The 26,277-nt window shown below is 33.1% G+C and overlaps 3 protein-coding genes across 3 annotated transcripts; all 3 read left to right on the plus strand.

The window, feature by feature from the left end:
* Positions 1-158: 158 nt before the first annotated feature.
* On the plus strand, positions 159-2,157 carry LOC116341659 (4-coumarate--CoA ligase 2-like). Its single transcript, XM_031768857.1, has 5 exons — positions 159-338; positions 428-831; positions 895-968; positions 1,048-1,920; positions 1,978-2,157. Exons 1-5 carry the CDS (start codon positions 204-206, stop codon positions 2,139-2,141), a joined length of 1,650 nt encoding a protein of 549 aa, XP_031624717.1. The 5' UTR covers positions 159-203; the 3' UTR covers positions 2,142-2,157.
* An 18,788-nt stretch (positions 2,158-20,945) lies between these two features.
* LOC116341701 lies at positions 20,946-23,071 on the plus strand. The gene is made up of 12 exons (XM_031768934.1): positions 20,946-21,065; positions 21,514-21,528; positions 21,666-21,722; positions 21,792-21,830; positions 21,935-21,958; positions 22,035-22,061; positions 22,141-22,167; positions 22,237-22,296; positions 22,363-22,401; positions 22,636-22,659; positions 22,750-22,776; positions 22,854-23,071. Exons 1-12 carry the CDS (start codon positions 21,010-21,012, stop codon positions 22,882-22,884), a joined length of 426 nt encoding a protein of 141 aa, XP_031624794.1. The 5' UTR covers positions 20,946-21,009; the 3' UTR covers positions 22,885-23,071.
* A 1,628-nt stretch (positions 23,072-24,699) lies between these two features.
* Positions 24,700-25,742, plus strand: LOC116341729. The gene is made up of 6 exons (XM_031768972.1): positions 24,700-24,836; positions 25,058-25,135; positions 25,205-25,243; positions 25,333-25,356; positions 25,441-25,473; positions 25,548-25,742. The coding sequence occupies exons 1-6, from the start codon at positions 24,715-24,717 to the stop codon at positions 25,585-25,587; spliced, it is 336 nt and encodes a 111-aa protein (XP_031624832.1). The 5' UTR covers positions 24,700-24,714; the 3' UTR covers positions 25,588-25,742.
* The last annotated feature ends 535 nt before the right edge of the window (positions 25,743-26,277 follow it).

Consider the following 26,277-nt stretch of genomic DNA (forward strand, 5'->3'; position numbering starts at 1 on the left):
GCATCATTCAATTGCTCGCATAAATGTATGTCTTTCTGAACGCTTGATGAATTTGGTTTAATTAAACGCTTGATAGCCGTTTTAACCATATACTTTTTTTGTTACACCAAATTTTATTCGGAACAATCTCGCTTTTTTTAAAATAGCATGATGTGTTAGAGTTAACACATCATATTTGAGAAATTGTCGAACGAAAAATAGTAATGTTTCGTACTATTCACGACCAAAATAAAAGGCAATGGAGTGGCCCAAAAACAGAATCAATTTTCAACCCTCGTATATCATTGGGCAGTGTCATTTTGAATGCACTTGAAGTGAATGGATCGAGAGTGGCGCAGGTATATTTACACTCCATATCAAAAATACAGTAATTTAACATCAAACAATTGAAAAAATGATCTAAAAATACATGGTGATTTTTTACTAGATTTGTGCGAAAACAAATAAACAAACAACATTTGCTGACCTTCACACACTAACAATTCGTGCAGCAAAAAAGTTTCAACACTATGGATTTAAAAAGGGTCAATTGATTTTCGTTTTAACTGATAATTCAGCTGATGTTCCGCCCCTGGTGTTTGCTGCATTGTGTCTGGGATGTGTGGTGACATCATTGCCATTGTGCTATACAAAGTTGGAATATTCACAGTATTTCAGTATTGTAAGGCCAAATTATGTCATTTGTGATTTGAAATTTTATGTTACATTGAATGAGTGTTTCATGGACTTAAGCATTGTTGATGTGGAATTTTTCACGTTTGATGGTCATTTAGACGAAACTCATCCGATTGAAAAAATATTCGAAGGAAATGATTCTGATCTATATTTTGTGTGAGGATAACAACAAATTTCAATACATTCCTGTGTAGAAACTATACCATTGTTCTTGTTTAGTCCAACAGAAGTAAGCGGTGTGACTGATGCAGCATTCATTTTTCAAACCAGTGGTACGAGTGGGCAAACCAAAGGTAATAATTGATCATGGTATTAATCGTTGAAAATGCGTATTTTCTTTAAATCCTCCAGTAATAATAAGATGAGTTTTAGGTGTTTGTATATCACACGCTGCTGTAATAGACAAAATTCAACGATTTTCTCAGTTCATAAAATCAACGGACATTATAATGGGGCTCATAAACTTGGACAGGATAACAATAATCAGGTATCTCTTTGCGGCAACATTGTATGGTGCGACGCGATTGGTGAATGTGCGTCCATTTACTGCTGAGCGGTTTTTTGAGTTGGTTGAACGCTATGAGGTGACAAACGTCATGGAGTCACCACATAGAGTAGCTGAATTACTGAACCATCCACAAATTGAAACGGCCAAATTATTCAGCATAAAATATTATACATGTGGTAGTGCATATTTATCATATGATGCCATTCGAAAAATGGGCAGTTATTTGAATGGTGGACGATTTTGTCGCGCCTTTGGAATGACTGAGACGGTGTCAACAATAGCCGCAAATCTCAATCATTCAAAAAATGATTGCGTCGGACAGTTGATTAGCGGTTGTGTTGCGAAAATAATCAACGAAAAAGGTGAAAGACAGGGTATCAATGAAGACGGTGAACTATGTATAAAGCTGTCATTTCCATTCCTTCGTTATCTTGGCGACAGTGAAAAAACACGCAATTATTTTGATGAAGAAGGATTCTTTGCTACCGGCGACATTGCACGTTTCGATTCGACTGGCGATTTATTTATTGTTGGAAGAAAAAAAGAACTTTTCAAGTGTAAAAATGAGCATGTAACACCGACACAAATCGAAGAATTTCTTAATAAAATCGATGGCGTAGAATATTCTTGTATAGTGCCAATACCAAACGAGGAATGTGACAATTTACCCGCAGCTATTGTGGTGAAAAGTATAAATTCGACATGCACTGAAGATTCGATTTATGAAGCTGTTGCAAGTAAGACGTAAAATCGTAAAGTTTTCGAGGATATTTACAAATTGTATGTATTTTTAGATGCGTTCTCTCGGCACAAATGGCTTGACGGTGGCGTTTACTTTGTGGATTCATTACCGATGACTTCTTCACGTAAAATCAAACGACATTTGATCGCAAAAATGACCATTTTTACCATGACTAAGTTGACCAAACATCCAGAGACTGTTGAACATATTAATTAAAAATATTATTACCAAAAATAACAACAAATAAAAGTGAGACGGTTCTCACAAAAAAAAAGTTGAATAAATCATCAAGTTTTTACGTTTTTTTGAAAACCAATTTTCCTAAACCAACTTTTATTCATGGCGACAACTTCCACTTAAATTTTTTTCAATTAAAAAATGTATTCCCTTTTATTTTTTCAATATCTTGCCCGATAAAAAAGCAACAACTTTTTTCAAATCATTGTTTCACAAGCCATAGAAAACCGAGTCATTTCACTTTTTGTTGCAATCAGTTTTTGCGAATACACCATATGACATCATCGTGCCATTGCACTTTTTCATCTTGATTCGTGCGTTTTTGTCATAGTTTCCAGAGTTTATGAGTGTACCGTGAATTTTCACGTAAATTGTTGGTTTGTATAACATTTTTTTTTCTTTTACAGAAATTTTCTCGTTTTCACCATTTTGTCGCTAACCGTTTGCATGTGATGTCACTATTGACCATACAAAAGAGTTTTGAGTGCGATGTCGACTCACGCAATGTTCTTTGCGAAAATTAATTTTATTTGGTAGTTCATGTGTTATTTATTCAACATATTCACACAAATAAACCTTATGGAAAGCGTTTTTTTCTCGTTTAGCAACACTTTTGACCTTTTCATTCATTCATGTGAGTTTGATTACTTGTGGAAACTTCCTTTTTGCGGAAAAACAATAATAAATATTTACAAACACACATTAATATTTGAAAAGTTTCAATAGGGAAACATTGTACAGAAAACAAATTTCCGCATGGAATAAAAGTTACCCTGAGTTGACGATTTTTAAAAATGTATTGTTTAAATTTGGTGAAAAATGGAAAAAACGGTGTATTGAAAGCATTTTGGTTTATTCAATTCATAATCAATCAACAACACTTAAAAATTCCAATAAAAATTAATTTCTGTTTTTTGGTGGAAAAGCTGTATCTGACTGAACAATGATTTAAGCAGCTCAACATAAACATATATATACCAACCAAAAATATTTATATGCATCATATTAAAATTCAATTCATGCAACATTTTTGGTCAAACAAAAGGTCTTTTGTTAATTGTCGAAAGTATTTCGATAAAAATCTCACCTTTGTTGAAACCAAAATGAATGAGTACATTAAAATTTGCATCTTAATAGAGTTTTAGCATGCTAAATTTTGCTAGTAAATTGTTAATCGACAGGTGCATTCTTTAAAATGAACCAACTGCATAAAATATGTGTATATGGTTTGAAAACAAGGCGATTCAATCGACTCTATAATAATGCATCGTTGTAGCAAAATAACACATCAACCACATTGTATTAACACATTTAAAATAATCCAACACATACACTCTATATGAATGCTTGAGAAAAATAATGACTCAAATATTTCTAATTTGAAGGATGAAACATAAGGAAAAATAACTATGAATGAAATTTGGAAAAAAATTATCAATAATTGAAACGTAAAAAAATACCAAATGGATATTTATTTTATTTCACTCTTGCGAGTTCAAATTTTATGATTCAAATTTGCCTACATTTGGGATATTTTTTTCTTATGAATCGATCTTGTGAGTTGTTTTATAAAGTTTCACTCTTAGTAATGCACATTTTTTTATGTTTCATTCAGTGACCGGTTCGCGCATATTTCTATGCTTGCCTAAATACGCTAGGTAGCATAGATATGCCAAGTATAGCCGCAAACGCAACCGATGCATCGCCGTTCACTCTATATGAACAAAACACATGTTCGTTTATGCAGACGACCGTGCGCATACAATATAGCTCGAATCGAATGGCGACGGTTGCGTTGCGGCTTGCGTCTCCGCTATGCTTAGCATAGCTATCAGGCATAGAAATATGCGCGAACCGGTCACTGGTTTCATTTTCGAAAATTAGAAATAATTTGAGTCATCATTTTTCTCAACCATTCATATGTGGACCCATTATCGATGCTGGAAAATGTGAATATTCAGCATTTTCGGTTTTTGTGCGGCGCACACACCCTCACATTTCCCTATGTAAATCTTTGCCGCTGGTTATTCGAGAAGACCACTTCTATATCGAATCCAATAAAATGCTCCACAATCACTTTTTTACCACATTGGCAGTGATTGTTTTGAAATAATTAATTTTCCGAGTTCCAATAAAACATCGAATTATTTTGAAATAACAGATTTAATCATAAATCCATGCTCAACAACCGATGTTAGCATCAGAGAGACTCTTTAAAATTCAATAAATGCACGTATTTTCTGAAAGTTTCGTCCTCTATTCGAAGAAAGCTTCGATGCATTCAAAAATAAAATTCAATAAATGAATCAATCACATAGTTTGAAACGACTTGAATTGTTGCATTTCAATTAAAAGCAGACTTATTTTGTAGATTAAAACTCTTTCATTTGCATGAAAATCGTATTGAATAACATCCCATTCTTTAGGACAAGTTAAAAGTTCACTTTGCACACAAGAAAAGGCTGAAATCTTCATTCAGTTTGAAAATTGATTCTATAAATTTTCTCTAGGGTTTTCATTGACAATGTGAATGGCTTGTTTTTGAACGAAATTGATTTTCCGAACACACAATAGAGTTCAGATACGTTTCACACCCAACAATTTTCACTGTGCTCTAATTCAATTCATTCGGCTCGCTTTCACTCTGTTGTTTGTAAAAATTGGAAAATGTTTTACATTTGGCCATGCAATTATGTGTGTTAAAAATATTCCATTGAATTGAAACGTGCATTTAACAATTACATCTCCTTCACTCTCTTCTCTCCTTTATCTTAACTGTCTGTGTTTGTAATGAAGTGTGATTGCCGATTTATAATATGAAAATTGCGAATAATGGCTGAAATTCACAAAAGGAACTTAAATGTAACTCTCTTCGTTGTGAAATGTAGTTATTCTGATGACAGAGACAAAAACCAATTGAATTGGACCACAAAGCGTTCATTAAGAACAAAATATCTCTCTGTATATGTCTAAATTGAAATGATTGCATTTTCACTGTTGCCAAAATGTCTTTGCTGTGTATATAGATGTGTGAATAGCATACATAGTGTGTAATTAGTGCAGACAATTTTACGTTCAAACTGAATTCCAATTGTGTAAGCGTTGATATCTGTCATCTAACCATAAATGTGACGATTAATTGGAAATTTACAAGGTCTATCTTGCTATATTCAGACTAAATCAACCTCAAACTTTGAGGCTCAAAGGCAAAATGCTGCGTAGAAATATCTTTGGTCAAATTCGGATACATATGCGTATTATTCACACATTCGATGGTAGTTAATGTGCAGACAATATGTATCAAAAGTATTTCATTTTATTATTAAAGTCTTAAGAATAAATTTGGCTCAGTTAAATTTTAAATAGTACCCCGAACGTACGGAACAATAGACATTGGGCTATTTAAAAATTTTTTTCAATTTTTCAAGCAAACAAAACCCTATAAAATGTGTAGTCGAAATTTTTGATAAACCCGTCAAAGTATTCAAAATCGTTTGTAACAACACTCATTTGGATGGCTTTGATTTTTGGCCGTGGAATTAACTTAAACTTTGAAGATAAATACCTTTCTACAAAAAAAAATGATTAGAGTTTCAGTTTCAATTGAAAGTTATACAAAAAATCACATTATGCATTGGAAATTGACGCACAATTAAAATATGCGACATCTGCAAGTTGATAATTTAATAAATGCAAATTCATTTCAATGATTTGATTCGCATAAAAAATTGTGAGAAAAAAGTCCCTTTTATCTTCATTGTTTGTTGTTGTTTGACACTGTAATTGATCAACTTCTTAAGAAAAGCTTAAGTAAATTCCAACTATTCAACAGATGGAAAAACTTGGAACAGCCTTCTGAATACTAAGGAAGGAATGTGAACTATTTCAAAAGTAACAGGGTATTAGTGGTAGTACTTTTGAGTTTATTTAAAATGTCGAGATGTATTTTGAATCATGAATATGATTTCATTCCAACGACAGATACACTGCGCAGGGGCAATTCTTCAATTACATTGTATTTAAGCCATTTTTATAAGGTTGTGTTCGCTAGTAAAATGGTATAATTAAACATTTATCAAGTGAAATAACTTTGAATGAATACGATATGAATGCGTCGTTTTGTTGCGATAAAAACGTAAAATATGATAAAGAAATGACTGAGCTGTGGCTGATAAAAGAGATCACCTTTTTCCCTGCAGTCTTTAAATTCAATGAAATTAAATTAAACTTTGGTTCCGAGCAAGTGTTTAACCATATTATAATAAAATTTGCATCAGACGCACTTTTACACATATTATACATGTGCAACATATTACTTTCAATGCATGAAGTTTGATTGCTATTTTAAAGTTTATGTTGCAACCACATAAAATAACCGGCAACATGCAACAACGCAAACTATGCACAAAATCCATAAAACTGAAACACTGTGTGCAATTGTGCATTGTGCAATGTACATTGTTTTTCCGATAAACGTGTACGGTAAAAACCGTGACAAACGAATGCAAATAGCTTATCTTAAAAACATTTTGTGCACATATCACGTTGAATAATAATATGTTTTCGCTTTGAAAATGTAACATTATTAATGCTCATTCGCATTTTTGAAGAATTGCAATAAATGACACTTCACTTGCGTTGATTCATCGCATTAGAAAATTTATTTTATGATTTTGCCGGTATGAACAATGAACAAGAACATGCCATATAAATGATTATGTTATGATTTTCTAACTTTAAATAAATATTACGATAACAGTTTGTTTTTTCAACATTTTCTTCGAATTTATCATACAAATTATCTTAACTGCTGGAAGTCCCATTTTTTTCGACACACTTTTGTACAAGACATGTAATTTACTACATGTAATTTTCTTGACACTTCGACATGGGTGGCAACCCAGTTTCCCAGGGTCTTCTTTCCTTTTTGCATACCTAACTGTAGGCGCTCTTATACGGTGTTCAAAAACAGACGGTTTTTGACTCCTTTCTTAATACGTACGCAGTCTAGTGCATCAGGTGAAATTGATTTTATAAAAATACTCTTGTCAATCACGTAAGCTATTGGATAAAAATGAGTCAAAAATCGATGCGATGCACATGTGTGAAAAGACGCAGTTTTTCGCTGGCTTCAGCAACGCATTGGTTTCAAATAATGAAAATTCGTTCACGAACTTGTGTCAAATTCAATGTGTGCCGTTGCTGATGAAATTAAAAAATGTACACTTTGGCTCGAAGCTTTAAATGGCACCCTCGCGGATGACACAAAGACGAAAAATGATGAGAATGTAAAGAGTGAGGGAGAAAAAAAAAATGAAAAATAAACCATTCGCACAGGTTAATTGAGTGTTTAAACAGAATGTCATAATATTTGTTATGTTCGCGATATGACAATGTTTTTATGCCATATACAATGTGTATCTCATCAGTGCATTACAGTTTTGTTGTGAGTATGTTCGTTTTTTTTCCATATTGTGGCTAGTATGCGGATATTTTGTTTACCAAAAAATTGAAGTAAATTTATGCTAAGTACCGCATGAACACAATGATATGAAGAGATATGCTAAAATTTGATGCCATGAGATCGCTACGCTCATATTTATCCACATAAAATGAAGTTTCATCTGTTAAAATGCATTTATTTTCATCTCGTTTCAGGCGTTGTTGATTTTAGTAATTAAACAGTTGATGTAAAAGCTTCAACAAAAACTGACATTTGAAACTTGGTTTGAACTATATTTATCATAAGTTGTCGCCGTTTATTGCAATGTAAATGCCAAACACACCTTTTTGCATCACGTGCATTCATGCACGCAAACAATACTCGCATGCGGCACACATAAATTGGTGGTTGGCACTCTATATATTTGTACGAACAACGAGCACATATGCAATTTAAATATGTGTGTGGGTATGGTGTGGTGTGTATGCGTGTTCAAATACTTTATCCAGAGAATACGGAAAATAATTTCAGGTGTAGTTTAGATTCGGTTAATATCATAATGTAATCATGCTTGCACCATAAGAGCTGAATGAACTGGCTGTGATTTGTATATCTGGTCGCATTGCGAATTCCATTTCGGTGCATTGTTAAGATCGGGCAGACATTACCAACGCACTTTAATAATACAATCAAGGGAGCTGCATATTACGATTGGGTATAATTTATTTGGGCGAACAATTAGACGCGAATGATGGTGTTTGCCTGCGAGGGAAAGAGTGAAAGCATCCATACTGTGATGGCGTAGATTTTGAATAAAAAAGACGCTTAAACACCAGAAAAGGAAATGGAATTTATAGTTTATGGGTCCATTTTATGCGCACCTTTTGAGTGCGAGAGAAAAATTTATATAATAATTTTTGATTTGAAAAGTTTGCAAAGCTGGCAAATACTCAGATGGCATGGTAACAGCGCAGGAGACAGTAAGTGAAAACACTGATGCTATTACATGAGTAAACATAACCTCGATACTTTAACTTATTCACTCGTTCTGTCGCGTTCTCTCCCTCTCTCTCTTCTTCTCTCTTTCACTATCTTCGCCTCTCTTTTATCTCTTTATTCTCTCTGTATCTGGACAAACAATGTGGAAGAAAGTTTTGGGTGCGCCACATGAAATTTTTTAAATTGCATTGCAGTTTTTCTGCTCCGATTATTTTACTCTATCACTATGATAATAGGAAAAGATATTCATTTCAGTTGCTTGATATGCAGATATTGTTGCATAAGATTTAATTGCATATCTTCAAATGTTCCTTTCAATTAAGGTGCCCACTGTACTATGCAATGACATCCATAATTTATTAATTTTTGATGTCCGGATCATAAAATTGGATTTCCATAAATGCGATGAACATGCATACATCTATTCAAGTCAATGATTTTTATTTGAATGTAGAACAATTATCATCACCCTTCTGTAACTGTATTTCTTGGTGTTTCATTCTTAAATTGAGTGTCGCACTCATATAGCAACAATGTGATAAACACTACAAACCAAATCAATGGAAATGATAACGAATTTGACCCAAACACAAACAAACACACTCTTTCTCCCAAATCTGTATCGCATATGTGCACAATGCATGATGTGCTTTGTTTTGAAGTCCGCAAACATATTGTTCAGCATCCATGCATTCAATACGGGCAATAAACTATCCGGAAAAAAGATATATCCACATGTTACCATTCAAGCCATTGAACAAACAAACCCAAGTATACTCTATGGTGGTGTAGAACCAGCCGGGAATTTTTTATTCATTTTTTTTTTTTCAGTGAAATTCGACTTTTCGTAGCATTTTGTTGTTTGTTCACTATCCTCTGGAATTCAACCACAACGATACGCGTAAACTTTGATTGTTTTGAGAATTGGCAAAAGTTGTAGAACGTTTCGTTTGAAAATGGTCAAAACCGCACCGGAAAATAAATTTTCCGCTTTTTTTTGTTACACAAAAGCTAGAAAACGTTTTTTTCCTGCACTCGAAATACCACTTGGTCTGTTTAAGCGTTTGTGTATTTCATTTGGAATCAATTAAACGTAGCATACTATGGCATCAACCAGTTGAATTGAGGATTTATATTTAAAGGAGGAAAGATGGCAGCACAATGATTTATTTATTGAAAAAAAAAAATCGTCTGAAGGATAAAAGGTAGAGTACGGACATTCATGATTCAACGCTACATTTTCCATTGAATTCATCTTGATTTCTGGTCAAGCCTTTAACTCAACACATTTTGAATGTTAAGAGATTTTGGTGCTAAAATTCTTTCGTCCGGCGAAAAGAAAAATCGAAATGAAAACTTATGTCGATACAGCGGTTCTTTCTCTCTCAATAACAAATAAATGCGTTCGAAATCAATTGCAAGAATAACACCTTTTAAATCGGTTATTCTTGATATATATATATAAAATGCTTAGCTCGTGCGTTTCTATCAAGTGTAGATCTATTGAAACACGCTTTGAAGCGCGTGCAAAATGGATAAAATATTTTGAAAAGATCCAATGGAAGTAAAATTGAATAGGAAAATCGACGCGAATGGATAACGATTTATTTACATTTTGCACGTTGTGCATGGAATGACAATAGAGAAAATAGTAGCATTGTTTAGATACAGCATGGGCTCGAATGCTATTCAGTGTCCATTTGAGCTGATTCAATGAAAATCATTTGTTTTCTCGCTCTCGATTTTTGTGTATTGTTTTCATTCAGTGTTTATCGGTTTTGTGTGCCCACTGTGCGCCGTTGTATGGCAAAATATGAGGTACAATGTCGTTAACAATATGTATGCCATGCCCCACAAATAAAGGCCTCGGAGATTTTGAATGAAAAGAACAAAATAGCACCATAGATGTGATGGGACACTTAACTCGCACACACATTGGCCGCTCTATTCAAACTATTCAAATTTATATCGATGCGAATATTCGATTTGATTTGTAGTGTTTTGGGCCAAAAGTTCAATAAATTCTATTTGGCATTTGTTTTGTTTTTACCAGCACATCTTATATTGTACATTGAATTTTCGTATGAACGAGCGGGAGGAACGGGAAGAGCGTGAGATAGATCGGGAGAACGGGACATAGTGGGAATTGACTTTTGTGCAAACATTTGTGCCACTGTCGATTGCTATCTAACATGCTATTTTACTAGTTTACGTCACACTGTTCGAAATGCCATTTTATTTATTTGAATTTGTGTTTTTTGCTATTTGCTTTTACTGTTTTTGATTTAAATTTTACTATTATTCGTCCGTTTTCGATTTTTCTTTAATGTTTTTCAGTTCTGTTTCTCTTTTGTGTCTCTTACGCTTGAAATTTTGGATGACTGTACAAAATAAACTCATTCAACACACTCACTCAGTTCGCATAATGTTCTGATTGGCATGATTTTCGAAATGGTTTTAGTTTGCGTGTGTCTGTTTTCATCACTTTGATTTTATTACTTTGGAAACAAGATAAATATGCAATTTTTCCGATGTACATTTTCTTACTCTTCTCGCCCGCAAGTACAGTCACCTCAATTCGAACAGTTCATCGAAATGTGAACAAAGAAGAAGAGAAAAAAAAACTAGCACGAAGAAAGCACCACCAGGGCAAAAGAATGAAAACAAATGAAAAAAAAAAAGAAACTTCACGGAAAAATATTTGTTCGCATACAATGAACGAAGTTTCCGTAAATACAAAACTCACGAATTCATCAAAATATATCCATAATTTATTTGTGAAAACTTTGGGCATTCATGCGATTTTTTGAGCATTGCAAAAGCGGCGCCAAAAATGAGTTTCGACGCTGTTTTTTTTACAATCATCAACGATAATAACGACGCTTTTGCTCTGACGATTGAAAAGTTTTTGCAATGCCGAACAAAACATTCATAAATTAGTTTGTTTTCAATGCATGACACACAATGTTCAAACAAACCGAAAATAAGCAAAATCTCTCCGAAATGAAGAAGTAAAAGAATGAAGAAAATGAAAACAATGGCAATTTACTTTCGATTCATTTGTAAAGGATTCAGGAAGTTTATTCGATGTTGCGAATGGAAAACGAACGATGATCACTGTTGACTATCATGAAAATGTCCAATTGTTACAATAAACCTAGTCAAAAGCAAAAAAACACAAAGCGACTGCTAATTTGTGATTATTGTTCGGAAGATAAAAATCGTTTAATGCAGATTGTGTACTTTCTTAAATTCTCTATTTCACTCTTTCTCTTCTCTCTTGCAGTGTAAAACATCTCGAGCATAGTGTCAGATTGAATATTGTGTGTCCAACGAGCGAATTAGCCCAGTGCAAAGTTTTCCGCTTGTCACTTCAATTGTTTAACCTTTAAAATTAAATTCCATTCAGACATATTTTGAGTTGAAAAAGCCATGTACACATTGCACACCAACAATGGCAATCACATTCACTTTGCAGAGAATTTGCCAATGCAAAAGAACTCTCAGAAACGGAAATATCGCGTTATGCGTGGAAAATTGTCAAAACAATAAAATAATTTCGTTTAAATTTTTGAGCTCATAGAATAAAGCGTAGGCTCTGACCAAGCTTCCGCGAAATCCATTCTATTTTCTTGCAATAGCACATTTTCCACTGTCTTCAGTATGGCTGGAGCTCATTTTCCGGGTGTATTTATTTCATAATTTATTTTTCATTTTTGTGTCTCTTGATTTTCCATCGTCGCTGTCTAAAGACGCTCTCTTTCATTCTAATGCTCAAAATCAAAATAAATAAAAATGTGAATCACTGTGCAAAGTTTTCGTTTCGTCTTGAGAAAGCAAAATAAAGAGAGAACGATTATTATTTTTCTCGCAGCATATACTCGATTCACATTCATGCTTCACGGTAAGTTGATTGCAAAATCATGTTTTTTCTCGAGAAGATGGAAAAAAAGAAGTAAAAGTTCAAAATCAAAATTGCGAAAGAGTCACATGCTGTGAAGATATCGCTTCTATGATTGCCGCATGCATTTATTAAATAGAGAACACACGATGCGACGATGACGACGCCAAACCGAATTTATTCTATTTTATTTTTTGCTAAGCTTTTGATTTATGGACGCCTTTATTGTTTAATATCTTTAGACTGGTTTTTGTTATCTTCTTGTCATTTATTGCAACGTTTCATGTGGTTTCAGGAATTTTGTGCTTACGAATCGCGTACAAACATCGCGATATCGCAATGCGATTCGAATACTAATACCAGTGGCGGTATAATGAAATCGAATGTTGTCCCAATTTAAATTGAATGTTCACTAATTCCAATTATTTATTTCTTACGCGTGTGTGTGCGGAGTACGCTACTCTTTGACCGTAATTGCGTAAATAAATCCGTGTTTAATGGCCGATTATCGCAATGGATTATTTGGTGTAAAAGTTTAGTATTTATGCATGGGTTACATATTTTGAAACCATGCTTCAAAGATAACAATCGGTGTAAATGTAAAATGCGTGTTAAACACAATTTTGGCCATTTTCAAATTGATCGCATTTCCAGAGAAAGCGAAGCACAATGAGAGAAACAGAGAGAAAACGAAAGAGAAGGAGTCGTGGAGACAGAGAAACGGTTAGAGAAGGAGCTAAAGACAGGAAGGAGGGAAGGAGATGTAAAACTAGGTCACACGTAAGCATTTACACGGAATTTTTGCATTGATACTTGAATATTACTATTTGTGTACCACACGAATGCTGTAAACTCATCATACAAACTGGTCAGTTAGATTTATCTCGACATTTCATAATAAATTTGTTTCTCCTTCAATAACAATATGCGCTTTTTGATTTATGCTTTGAATATCCGTCGAACGCAATGCGATCAAATCGCAAAAAATATAGACTATTGTGATTCGCACACAATATCTCACACCACATTTACTATTGCATTATTATAGATGACAGAATATTTTCCGGTTCCGTATATTATTCTATATTGTGTCCTTTTGGCTCATTTATTTCAATGCTGTCATTTCATCTTTTCGTACTTAATGTTTCCGATATATATATATATTCGAAGACCCATCATATTATTTGGATTACAATGCACGAAATCCATGTCAAATGAAAAATGAATCGAACATTTTGCAAATTGAAAGCAAAATAGTGAAAATGAAGCAACCAAAACTATTCGCAATTTTGATTATTCTCGATTTATGCGAGACAAAATGAAATGAAACAGAGAGAGAGATGAAACAATGAATGTAAACAGCTTCTTCGGCAAATCAAATACATATATAAATAGTATTCATCGCACACACTGGTGAGTCATCACAGTCTACAAAATGTACATACCTCACGAAATATTCAGGCATCGGGCAAATGGAAAATTCAAGAATATTATTCAGAATCAATTTTCAATACACAATTCATGTGATATCAAATGCTGAAGACAGTATCAATATCGATAAATGTCATTTCGAGGCATTCAACTATTCTCTGACAGTGACCGGTTCGCGCATATTTCTATGCTTGCCTAAATACGCTAGGTAGCATAGATATGCCAAGCATAGCCGCAAACGCAACCGACGCATCGCCGTTCACTCTATATGAACAATGCACATGTTCGTTTATGCAGACGACCGTGCGCATACAATATAGCTCAAATCGAATGGCGACGGGTGAGTTGCGGCTTGCGTCTCCGCTATGCTTAGCATAGCTATCAGGCATAGAAATATGCGCGAACCGGTCACTGTTCTCTGATACGCATTGGTTCCGACTAGTTGAAGAGAAACGTGAAAAAACGGCGGTCAGATCGATAGTCTTTCGATTTTACAAGCATGTACGGTTTCTCGAGTGACGAAAGACATTTATATTCGAAATGCACAGACGGATTTTATTGAATAAAATGAACCTTTCACACAAACAAAGTGTTCAATAACAAATCCAAGATGAAGACAGACAGCGTGGAGAGACACTGGGTGAGCGAATGAACGAGAATAGAATAAATACTAATATATTCAGCGATTGGATTTTCGCAAACAATAACGTAAAATTTGAGCATCGCTCGACATCTGCTTTTGTGGCCAGACACAATCATTTCCGGTATTCGTGAATTTGTGCCAGAAGAATGTGTGCGCGTGTTGCGTATTTTAAACAGAATTGTCGTGCGATTAACATTCGGTTACGTGTAAAAAAAACAAATCGAAAACTGTCATTTAATGTTAAAGTGGAAATATAGATCGAAATCATACGAAAACATTTGAGTTTCTGAGCGAGAACCGAAACAAGCGGAGTTGCTAAAGGCATCAATAAATATCGATATTTTTGCAAAAAAAAAAAAATCTTTTCCTCGAAGGCTGCAATCATAATGAATAATCAAGCAACAAAAATTGACCAAGAGAAACAGAAATAGGGACACAGAGAAAGAGAGTGTGAGAATGTGAGGGCAAGGGATAGAAAAAGTACTTTTATCACAAAGCGACGCATATATTTATTCCATGCAATGCATGTTACTTGTTTGGAATGGGATTTACGTTACGTTCATTTCCTCAGGTCTTCACAGTAAGAAAATATCAGCCGACGCTATACGCAAAACCGACTGGTACGTGCGCTCATACGTTTTTACATCTTTTACATCTAGTGACCATACGATTTTTCGACTGATTCGTTACTCTTTGTGCGTATCTTCGCACAGTCGAAAAATCGTATGGTAATAGATGTAAAAGATGTAAAAACGTATGAGCGCACGTACCAGTCGGTTTTGCGTATAGCATCGGCTGATATTTTCTTTCTGTGTTCTTCATGCATTGAAACGTTGCTTCCGTTTGACCTGAACGTGCACACATTGAAATACTGATACGAAAATTCAAAAGATCGAAACCAAAAGCTCGTTTTGTAATTGGATTGCATATACCATCTTTATTCTTTTACTCCATTTCTACACACTCTATGAATTATTGTTGTGCAACAGTGCATGTTGACTACACTATTCGTATGTGGGTGTGGGTGTGTTTTTGATATGCTTGACACGCTCTTGCTAAAGTTATCCACAAACAGGACGATTGGATTTACTTTATAGCTTTTTGTAAATACGCAATTGAACAAGAGAAAATAGCTCTCGCACACACAATTACTTCAGCACCATACAAACATCGAAGTGAAAATATATGAACACATATAGAAAAAAACAAATACGATTACGAATGTTATGCATGTGTGTGTGAACAAAAACTGAAATAAAACCATCGATGAATGAGAGAGTGTCGAAAAAGATGTATAATAATCGTAATAAAAAAAATTGCACCTATTGAATACGTGACAAAATTCATCTAATCATTTTCCGTCTCGTTACATTCTATTTATCGTCATAAAAGAGCACCAAGCACATAGCTTTTTAAGATCGAACGCCGGAAGGTTGCTAAACACACTACATCATTGCATACAAAACAAATGCGCCGGCATAGCAACAAAACAACACGCGTTCACAAACGTCGTTTTAACACAATCTCAACTAAAGTTGTAAATGTACTTAAATGCTATTAAATATCTTTCTCACAGCACACTAAATAAAAGCATCTTTTATGGTGCCACAAGATCTATATAAATTGCACGATATGTGGCATCATCACCGCATTGAATGACACAGACACAGACAGAGACACAGACAGAGACAAAGATGCTCTTTTCTTCGAGAGGAGAGAGAACGAGAATGACAAAGAGACACTGAGAGAGAAATGGAGAGACAGAGAAAGAGAGACTGCGAGAGTCATTTTAACTTGGCAAACAAAATCAGTGTATGTTTCATTAAGCGATAGACATAATATTAAGTTGCTCCATATAATAATTTAAAAGATTTTCCCAAAGCTGATTTCTTTCTTCCTATCAGATGAACCAACATTTTTGATATAATACTGTTTTATGTCATCATTATCAATTTCTTCATCGCAGATTCGTTGCTTGATGAAACCCCTTCATTTTACTTTTAAAAAATTAATGCGCAAAAACCTATAGACACTTAATTTCCAACGTAGCAACATCAACGTTACGGCTTATCCGACGCATTCTCTGGATCAGTGAATAATATCCTTTGAAGACATGTGAACAATCAAAAACCTAATTATCTTCATTCAAACTTCATGCACTCATTTCACAAAAGCTATTTTTCACTTAAATTGTTCGCTCAATTTAATTAAACGACACGGGAACATTCCAATTTTTATCGTTCAAAGAGAAAAAAGTGAAGAATGATGGTAAAGACGAAGGAAAGTGTAGAAAAAAAGGGCGTATACATCACAGATGAACTTATTAAATAAAAAGAAGAGTATATTTAAATTGAATCATCATAAACACATGATTAGTGTGTTTAGACTCGGTTAGAATATCTTGGCGTCGATTTTCCATGTATATATTTTCATTGTATTAATAAACTGTTGTCACGGAACTCATTATCATATAATCTTTTGTAAAATGATGCTATCGCTCATTTGTCTCGAGTTTAATAATCGAAAACTTTTCCAACCATGCAATACAATGAGCTCAGGCATTATCCCAATGTTTTCGATGTATATTAGTTTTCTTAAGTTTACTTCCATTGAGGTAAAATGTTGAAATTGAAAACAGCACCGCAATAAACAACAACATAAACTATTATGCTCATGGATGAGTTGATTTTTAAAATGCAATTTTGTTTGCATGAAATTTGATAATAAATTCAAAAGACATCTCTATTTGTTAAATGTGGAACATACAATTTTATGTTGAACATGTATGCATTGCCATAAAACTGGAACCGAAAAACATGAAACATTAGTTTCTGAATTGTAATTCAAAATGATTAGGCAATGTAAATACATGGGATAATTTCTGCATTTTGCGTTTGCATGTCTATCTCCCTTGACTCAAAACTAACAGCAATGATACCATTTTGATTAAGTAAAACAATTATTTAGTTTAATATTGTTATTGCAATAGTAGATATGCATATTGCACGCAAATGCTTGGCATGACACACTCATATATTCAATTAGACTGTCCATTGTAGACCATTTTTTGAAAAATCAATGCCGCAAATGTTCACACAATTTTCTCACCTGAAATGAATTTTACGTTGAATTCAACGTGGATCTTTTCATTTGAAAGTGCTCCATCATAAATTACAGACGTATTATTTAATAAGACGGTTAGCATGAGCAAACTGTTGACGTTGAGCATGAAATTATGCATGAATTTTGCTAAAATATGTAAATTAACTTGGAGACATTTACTTATATGAGAAATATGACAACGACATTGAGTACCGGATAATGTACAACCGTGTGCATTAGCGTAACTCTCCTAAATGGTCATAAATCATTTTGAACCGAACATTTTCAGCCGTACACAAGAAGAGTAAGAAAATTAATGTTTTCTACAGTTGTTAGTTTTTGGTTGTGGGTGCGATTTAAGACAAACAAGCTGACAATCTCAATTTTGGATATTTTTTACAACATATTTTGACTTCGAATGAATGTCTTTCTCTTCTTTCCTCTCTTTCTCGATATCGCTCTCTGTATTGTGTGCGTGTTTGTAAATTCAAACAAGAGAACATACGGTGGGTGGTTTAAATGCCACACTTTTGTGTGCGCACGTATTTTGATTAAGTTTGAAATGTAGCTTGTATGTCTCTTCATTCTATCTTGTGCACAAAAAGCACAAAAAAGAAGAAATTTAGTTGACTTACTTGAACACAGTGGGGGTTTTCCGAATTAATCCTGTGGTTCGAACGTTCAAAATAATTATTCACCCTATTCAATTAGAGTGTGTTGCATCAGTGTGAATTTGCTATTCGTACAGCTTAATAAGCTAGTTTATATAGGAACCCACTGAGATTTTGGCATCGTTGACAACAGAAATTGATGCAGATAGCGAGCGTCTGATGAGGTAGATAGGTGATGAACAATGAGCACCGACCTACCATACTGTGAACACAATCACTTATGGCAATTGTCAAGTAGATTTGCATCGAAATTTATTTAATATTTACATCGACAAATCATTGTCAATTTCCTCAATTCTCATTCAGTCATTGTGCACAGATTTACAGTAGCTGTATTAATGTTAATGCATGCAGATTCGGTAAAGTGTTACGGAAACTGGTAATTTACGCGCCATCACTTTATTTATATGAAACACTATCATAAATTATTCGAAACCATACAAACGCACATATTCAATTCAAAAATTATTTATGCAAACATTAATATGTGCACAAAATACAGTTCCAATTTATTTACTTTAAATGCAATTGTTGTATATTCTATCAAATAAAAAACCTCCGACGAGGTGAAGAGCGAGTGACGAAACCAAAATGTGAAACACAAAATTTCTGATATCAATTTTGTGACGAAAATAAATGATAGAATATTTTTCTGTGTACTGTGAATAAAAACTTAATATACATTTGAACATTCAAAACGTTGCAGAAATTCCTCTCTTTTTACTGTCATTATGGACTGATGACGCAATGCAACGTTCCGAATATACGTCAAGTCTAGGTGCCACAGTGACCGTATGAAAAAATGGCTATTTTGGGCCATATTTGCACCATCGAAGGCCATATCTTGAAAACAAGATTTTTCTGGGATATGAGCTATGCGGCATATTATAGCTTAGACTTGTGCCTAAAATCGGTGAAATTTTCAAAAAAAAAAATCGATGAGCTTGTTTTCGAGGTAATGGACGTTATATGTCCTGCCGAACGGTAATTTTTTTGGTTTTTGGCCAATTTGGCCACCCCAATTTTTTGACCGCAAATGGTACCATTCGATAGCTCATCTCAAGACCTTTCCAAAGATATGCATATGTCCGGGGTGTGTCACATGGAGGCAACCCGGTGACCGTAGGGACAAAAATCAAAAAGTGACTTTTAGTGGCCGGCCACGGCCATCATTGCGGCCAAATCGAAAAGTTCCGGAACAAAAAAGTCTTAGTTTTTTGTGTACTTTAATCACAGAAAGTTTCAAAAAGATCAGACTCGAGTACGCAAAATCGCGCACAGACAACCATTTTGATTTTTCATTAGAAAATTATATGAAATTTTAAAATAATAAATTTTTCGAATGGATTAACCGATTTCGACGGTTAGGAAGTCGTTGGAAAGGTCCTCTAGAATCAGAATATCAATATTTCAGGCCGTAGAACAAAAGGTGTGATTTTTTTTTTACCTGAAACCCCGAAATTCGGAATCAGCACAATCAGATATTTTTCACTCACATTAGCATATTGGATGTCCAAATATCATCTAAAAATTCGGTTTACAACGGAAAGTTTATAACATCTGTTGAGCCGCTCAACTTGAGCGTGTTAGAGAATTCGTTTAAAGCTAATGCGTATTTGTTCATGATTTTAAAGTGTTTTTCTCAAATGAAAAGGAATTTATTTATCCGAAAGAACGAAAATGTGCTTATTTTTCATGTTCGTGTTACCAATAATTTTATTTTCACATAAACAAAGTATTGTCAATATTTTTATTACATCCAAGCTGTGCAAATATCACTTTCTATTTGAAGTCATCATGTAATTATCATTATTTACCGATGAGACTCATGCAAGGGGCAAAGCAGTACTTGAATAATGATTCTAATGCAAAGTTAATGCCAAAAAATATACATATAATGCCACTTAATACCACCTAATGCTATGTGTAGAAAAATAATGTCAAACATACTTTTTCTTCCTTGAATGCGTATTGCTTCTTTTTAAAAACTTTAGCATATTTTTATTATAAACATAATTTCAATGTGAATATAAATAATAAATCTTCCTAAAATTGTAAACGCATCGAATATGCGCGTACAGCCTAACATGGCTTCGATTCCGCTGTACGTACGATGGTGAGAAGAAAAGTGAAGTACGTTACTGTGACGTAAACAACGCAGCTACTCTGCATTGGTAGATTTGACGTATGGTTGACATTATTTTCTATTGGCATTAATTTTGCATCAATGTCATTGTTCTAGTACTGCTTTGCCCCTTGGACTCATGCTAGTCCAAAATTTTAAACCTTTTGGATTTTAAAATCAATTGACCATTTGGAAATTCATTTGTTCACAAGTTAATTTGAGAAAGATTAGTTGGCGACACTACGATGATTTTTAATAGAGTATACGTGTGATACACATTGTGAAATTCCAATGGTGTCAATCATTAAATTCAAGTACAGCTAGTTTTTGAAAAGATTTCACTAATGATTTGCCCCATGGAAATTCTAAATTTGCGTAAATTAAATTTTTTTTTGAACGATCCTAAACGTGCTATTTACACACGTTGACACGTTTACAAACATTTTACTATAAATACAGAGCTGAGATACAAAGAAAATTCAGTTCATGTTGGGAATCGATCACAGGACAAATAAAAAATAAATAGAAAAAGATGGGTGTTTTCCGTAGTCTACTGTTTTTCGCGTTGGTCGCTTTGATGATCATTGGGTAAGTATCTGAAGAGACGTGAATTTCTTGGATCGTTTCTTATTAGATTCATTACAAGCTCAAGCTTCATTAAGAACAGGGGCGAAAAATAACTTTTGCTCAATTAATTGAGTTTGAAACCAAAGTTCTACCTAACCCTTGACGTTTTAAATTTTCAAATAGACTGATTAATTAAAATTTTTGGTTTTGAGCAATAAATGACTTGAGACCAATTGATTTTCTGAATTTAAAGAACAAGACGAACACTCTATAGTCATTCAATTCAAAAATTCAATTGATTAACTATTAGTTGAAAGTTTTAATTGGAAAATAATACTAAAAAATATTTTTTGTATCCCAAAAATGACAAAAAAATAGTATTATTCAGTTTATTTGGCTGTTGAGTCTCAAATTAGATTACTTGTTCGGTATATATTTTAAAATAAAAACATTTGTAATTATTTTACAGAGCACTTGGTAATGAGTGAGTATAAAACTTCTGAAAATCGACCAATGTGTGATCGATGTTTGTTTGTAAACGGCAGAGGGCATATGTGTTTCTGATGCAAAACTAACTTTATATAACTTGTTAATTAAACTTAAATCTTTGGTTTTTTTAAGTTTTAAGGAATTCAACGACATGGTAAAAAAAGAAAATATCGCAACATTGGGTAAAGAGTATGTTCATCAATTCAAAAATGTAAGCAACTAATTGAACACAAGCGTATTAATGAAATTATATTACAGCGGACACAGATGTGTGGATGCTGGAAAGTACGACACTGCGTAAGTATATCGATTTATTATTCTTTGCTTTTGACTTTTTTTTAATTATTATAATAACTATTAATTTTAATCAATACACTTATAAATTTTTATATTCCACACAGAGAATGGTACGCGCGAGTATTGGAGTAAGTATCTGCTGGCATTCATTCACGCATATAAATGTTTTAATTTTTGAACAATTTTTCGTCCCTGATCGAACAGTACAAAAAATGGTGGATCTATTGTGGCGTAAGTATACATTTACTATATATATATATATCGCCGCGTAAATGAATCTCCAAATTTTAATGTTTCTGAATCATTCTAGTGCGGCAATAAGAGATAAAATACCCAAGTAAAGTATTTGATTACATTTGGATAACGGAATTTGCGAATTGAATTTTCAACTAATATTTTTTTAAAGGGATTTTGATTACTTCAATAACCTGACAAAAGAGTTATCTGTCCAAAGATTGAGTGAAGAGTACGTTCATGAATTTATTAATGTAAGCCACTAATATTAAAGCTTATTAATGAAATTATATTTCAGCGGAAACAGAGCTCTGGATAATAAACGGTATGAAACTGCGTAAGTATTCCAAATTATTTTATTTGTTATTTTTATGGTTTTTTAAAAAAATGTTTTGAACACCAACATGGGAAAATTCATGCTAAAATTAAGAAAGATTTGGCCTTACAAAACAAACGGTTAATTGTTAATTCCGGTGCCATTTTTCTAAATTTAACATTCAAAATCCTTAATCCTGGCTTATTAACTATTCATTTTAATCAATACACTATTATATTTGAATATTTCACACAGAGAATACTACGCTAGGGTACTTGAGTAAGTATTTTTCTATCTCGTTTTATGATGGTATTCATTCACACCGTTAAATGGTCTAATCTTTGAAAAAAAACTTCCCTGAACAAACAGTGAAAAAAAGGACGGAGCAGGTGCGGCGTAAGTATATATTTACCTAATTAATATATCGCCGCGTGAATCAATCTCAACATTTTAATATTTCTGAATCATTCTAGTGCGGCAATAAGAGCCAAAATACCCAAGTAGAGATAATTGGCAGGAATAGATGAAAAGGTGGAAATATTTCATACACAAAGTTCATCTGCAGAAAAAAATATCGAAACTTTTGACTTTAGACATAAAAAGGTGTAAATTGTAGTACAACTAAATTTGGTTGAAATTATCTAATCAACCTTTATGTAAAATATCAAAAAAAGGGAAAATAAAAATATAAAAAAAAGTGAAAAATTCTTTTAATCACAGCGGACGACAGTTCGCACAATTATTTAAACAAAGTCATTACATTGCAACTCGACAATCCTTTTGTTAATTCCTGTCAAAATATGAAATTGTAAAGTTCACTTCCAGTATGGGAATATTTTAGCAGAAACCTTCTGAATACATTTAAAATCCTTTAGATGTTTATGTTCAGCTCAATCAAGTTAGCTTTTATAGTAAATTCATATCTTGATATGAAATCCAAAATAATTTGTCAGGTCTCTTGTGTGATATTTATCAAATATTTATATAAAACTTTTATTTAAGAAGAAATACTTTTCCGTTGAAAAAAATATGTAGTTGATATAAATAAAAGACAGTAACAATACATAGCCGTTAGTGTAAATGACGTCACGGTAGATGTACTGCCATCTAACGTTTCGAGGCAGACTTTGTCTTTAAAGAGGTTATATGTAAGGTAGACGCTTTTTTCATTAGGGAGCATACATGCAAGCGATTAGTTTTAAAGTTTATATTCTGCGCTAAATACACTTATTGTGAATATATCTTTGCATTAAATTCAGACTTAAGTGATGGAATCTTGATGTAGCATTTATCGGGAAATTTATTGAATATCTCTACAAAGGTGATGTTAACACCATTGTCCAATGATCGAAACTGCAAACAACAAAGATCAACAAATATTCTCATTATTACCAAGTACTATGGAATAAAATACATACACAGTTTTACACCCAACAAAGCCATCTATTCTCTATCTACTCCGAATTCGATGGATACAAATCAAGAAAGAAATGTGTGCGAATATTCATTTTTGTTTTGTAGACAAACTTATTGTCAAAATATTTTCAGTTTGACTCTTGTCCACTTTCATTTACATGTATTTCTGCGTTGTATGATTAAACCCTATTATGGGTCCCATATACATGCACAAATACAAGAGTTCGTACGTATTTTCTATTGAATGACAATTCAGAGAGAAAATTGTCCTGTCCTGCGTGTTGATATATATTCATAATACGTATATTTAGAGAAGAGGCGAGCGCAAATGCATTGTTTAAATAAATTTCAAGTTTTCTTTGTAAGAAAACCATATTGGAGGTGGTTAATTGTGATTGCATACACACATACACACAGTATCGGGTAATTGTTTGTGCCCGTCCGATTAAAGGGAGAATCTCATAAATAGCGGCTGTTTAGTATACTTAAATTTTGTGACACTTTTTGAATGTGGTTACAATTATTGTCTCTGAAATTGAGATTTTGACATCAGCATTTTAGATGTTTCCTTGCGCAATGAAAAATTGAGAACATGTTTTGTGCGTGTTAAAAAATTCGCATTGAATAATTTTCAAATCGAACAGAATATATTTCTTGCAAAAGATAAAAAATGTTTTTATTTTTTTGTGATCGTGTTACTTAGTTTCTATCGTTTGTTACTGACGCAATAGATATAATTTTGTTTTCACATTAAAATTCAAAGATGTTTTTTTAAAAAAATACATTCCAGCTGTGTAAATATCATTCATAAGTTTTTCGACAACTTGCCTTGACATAAAAAAATTTAAAATTCGATTTTATTGACGTAAGTAATTTACAACGTCTACAATTTTTTTGCTATAAATATGAATCTGATAAATGAGGAAAATTCAGTTCATTTTGAGAATCGATCCCGGGACAATTTCTAAAAGAAAATCAACAAATATGTCTTATTTCCGCAATTTAATATTTTTCGCTCTGATCGCTGTTATGATCGTTGGGTAAGCATCTGGGATACGAGATTTTCTTGAAACGTCTTTCGTTATTCGTTACAAGACACATTTATTTGGATGTTAATAATTTGAAATAAGTTTATCCTTAAAAAAACAAGCCGAAAAATGACATTTCACATTTAACAATGAGCTCGAAACTAAATAATATTTACTTGCTCAGTATCTGCGTATACATTTTGAAAATAAATATCTTTGTAATTATTCCACAGAACACTTGGTGCTCCTTCAAATTATGAGGAATTTAAAGCAGCGGTGAAGAATCAAAGTGTCGAAACATTGAAAACCGAGTAAGTTAATCAATTGAAAAATGAAAGCAACTAATTGAACACAAGCATACTAATGAAATTATATTGCAGCGGACTCAGATTTGCCAGAGCTGGAAAGCCAAGCACTGGGTTAGTATATTGCAATTTCTAATTTTGCCTTTTTTTTGTTATTATAACATTTTAATCAATACACTATCATATTTCAATATTCCACACAGAGAATGGTATGCAAGGGTATTGAGGTAGGTATTTTTTATATCTCATTTTCTGCTTGTATTCATTCACATAAATGAATATCCTAATTTTTGGACCATTTTTTCGAATAGTTCAAAAACTGCTACAGGCGCCAGTGCTGCAGCGTAAGTATACATTTACCTAATTAATATATCTATCGTAGATAAATATCTAAATTTTAATTAATCACACATTCTAGTGCGGAAATAAGAGCTGTACTAAAAGGATTGGAACATTGAATGAAGAAAGTGGAAACGTAACATAATCAGAAAAAATTAAACTTTCGGCTTTAAACATAAAAGACAGCCTTTTTTATTTTTGTGCTGTAGTCTAAATTATATCTAATAAACCTTTATGTAAAAAGTCGAAAAATAAATAAAAAATATAAAGAGAATCTTCTACAAAATCTTTTACTCTATAACAAATATGAAAAAAAAAATCTTCTGGTTAGCTGTATACAAATGAGATTATGTTATCACAATTTAACCGTCATCGACATTATGGAATTTTGGAAATGATAATGTGATGAATAATTCAAAGTGCATACTGTATTACATCCAATTTCAATTGAACCATTCTTCTATCGAAATATCATTAAATGAAATGTTCTACAATCACGAATCAGACGAGTTTGATGATGGAATAACATGCTAACAACTCGACAACAAATGAGCTCACGTATAATATGTTGCTTTCTCGGAAAAAGATCCATTCCATTTCCGCTATGCATGTATTACATGTTGAGAATACGCATTTTTTACAAATGTGTTGTACATGATCCATCAATACTATCTTCTTCATAGATACATAATGCATTGTTCATGTTGAAATTATTGTCATTTGCTTTTAGAAAAAGTGAAGTCAATCAAACATGAATTGCCACGCATAACTATTGCTACATCATTTTGCTCTTTGACTTGAATCATTAT

Source organism: Contarinia nasturtii, unplaced genomic scaffold (genome assembly GCF_009176525.2).
Source record: "Contarinia nasturtii isolate CC-2019 unplaced genomic scaffold, AAFC_CNas_1.1 Cnas_scaffold_745, whole genome shotgun sequence".
In the NCBI taxonomy this organism is placed as follows: Eukaryota; Metazoa; Arthropoda; class Insecta; order Diptera; family Cecidomyiidae; genus Contarinia; species Contarinia nasturtii.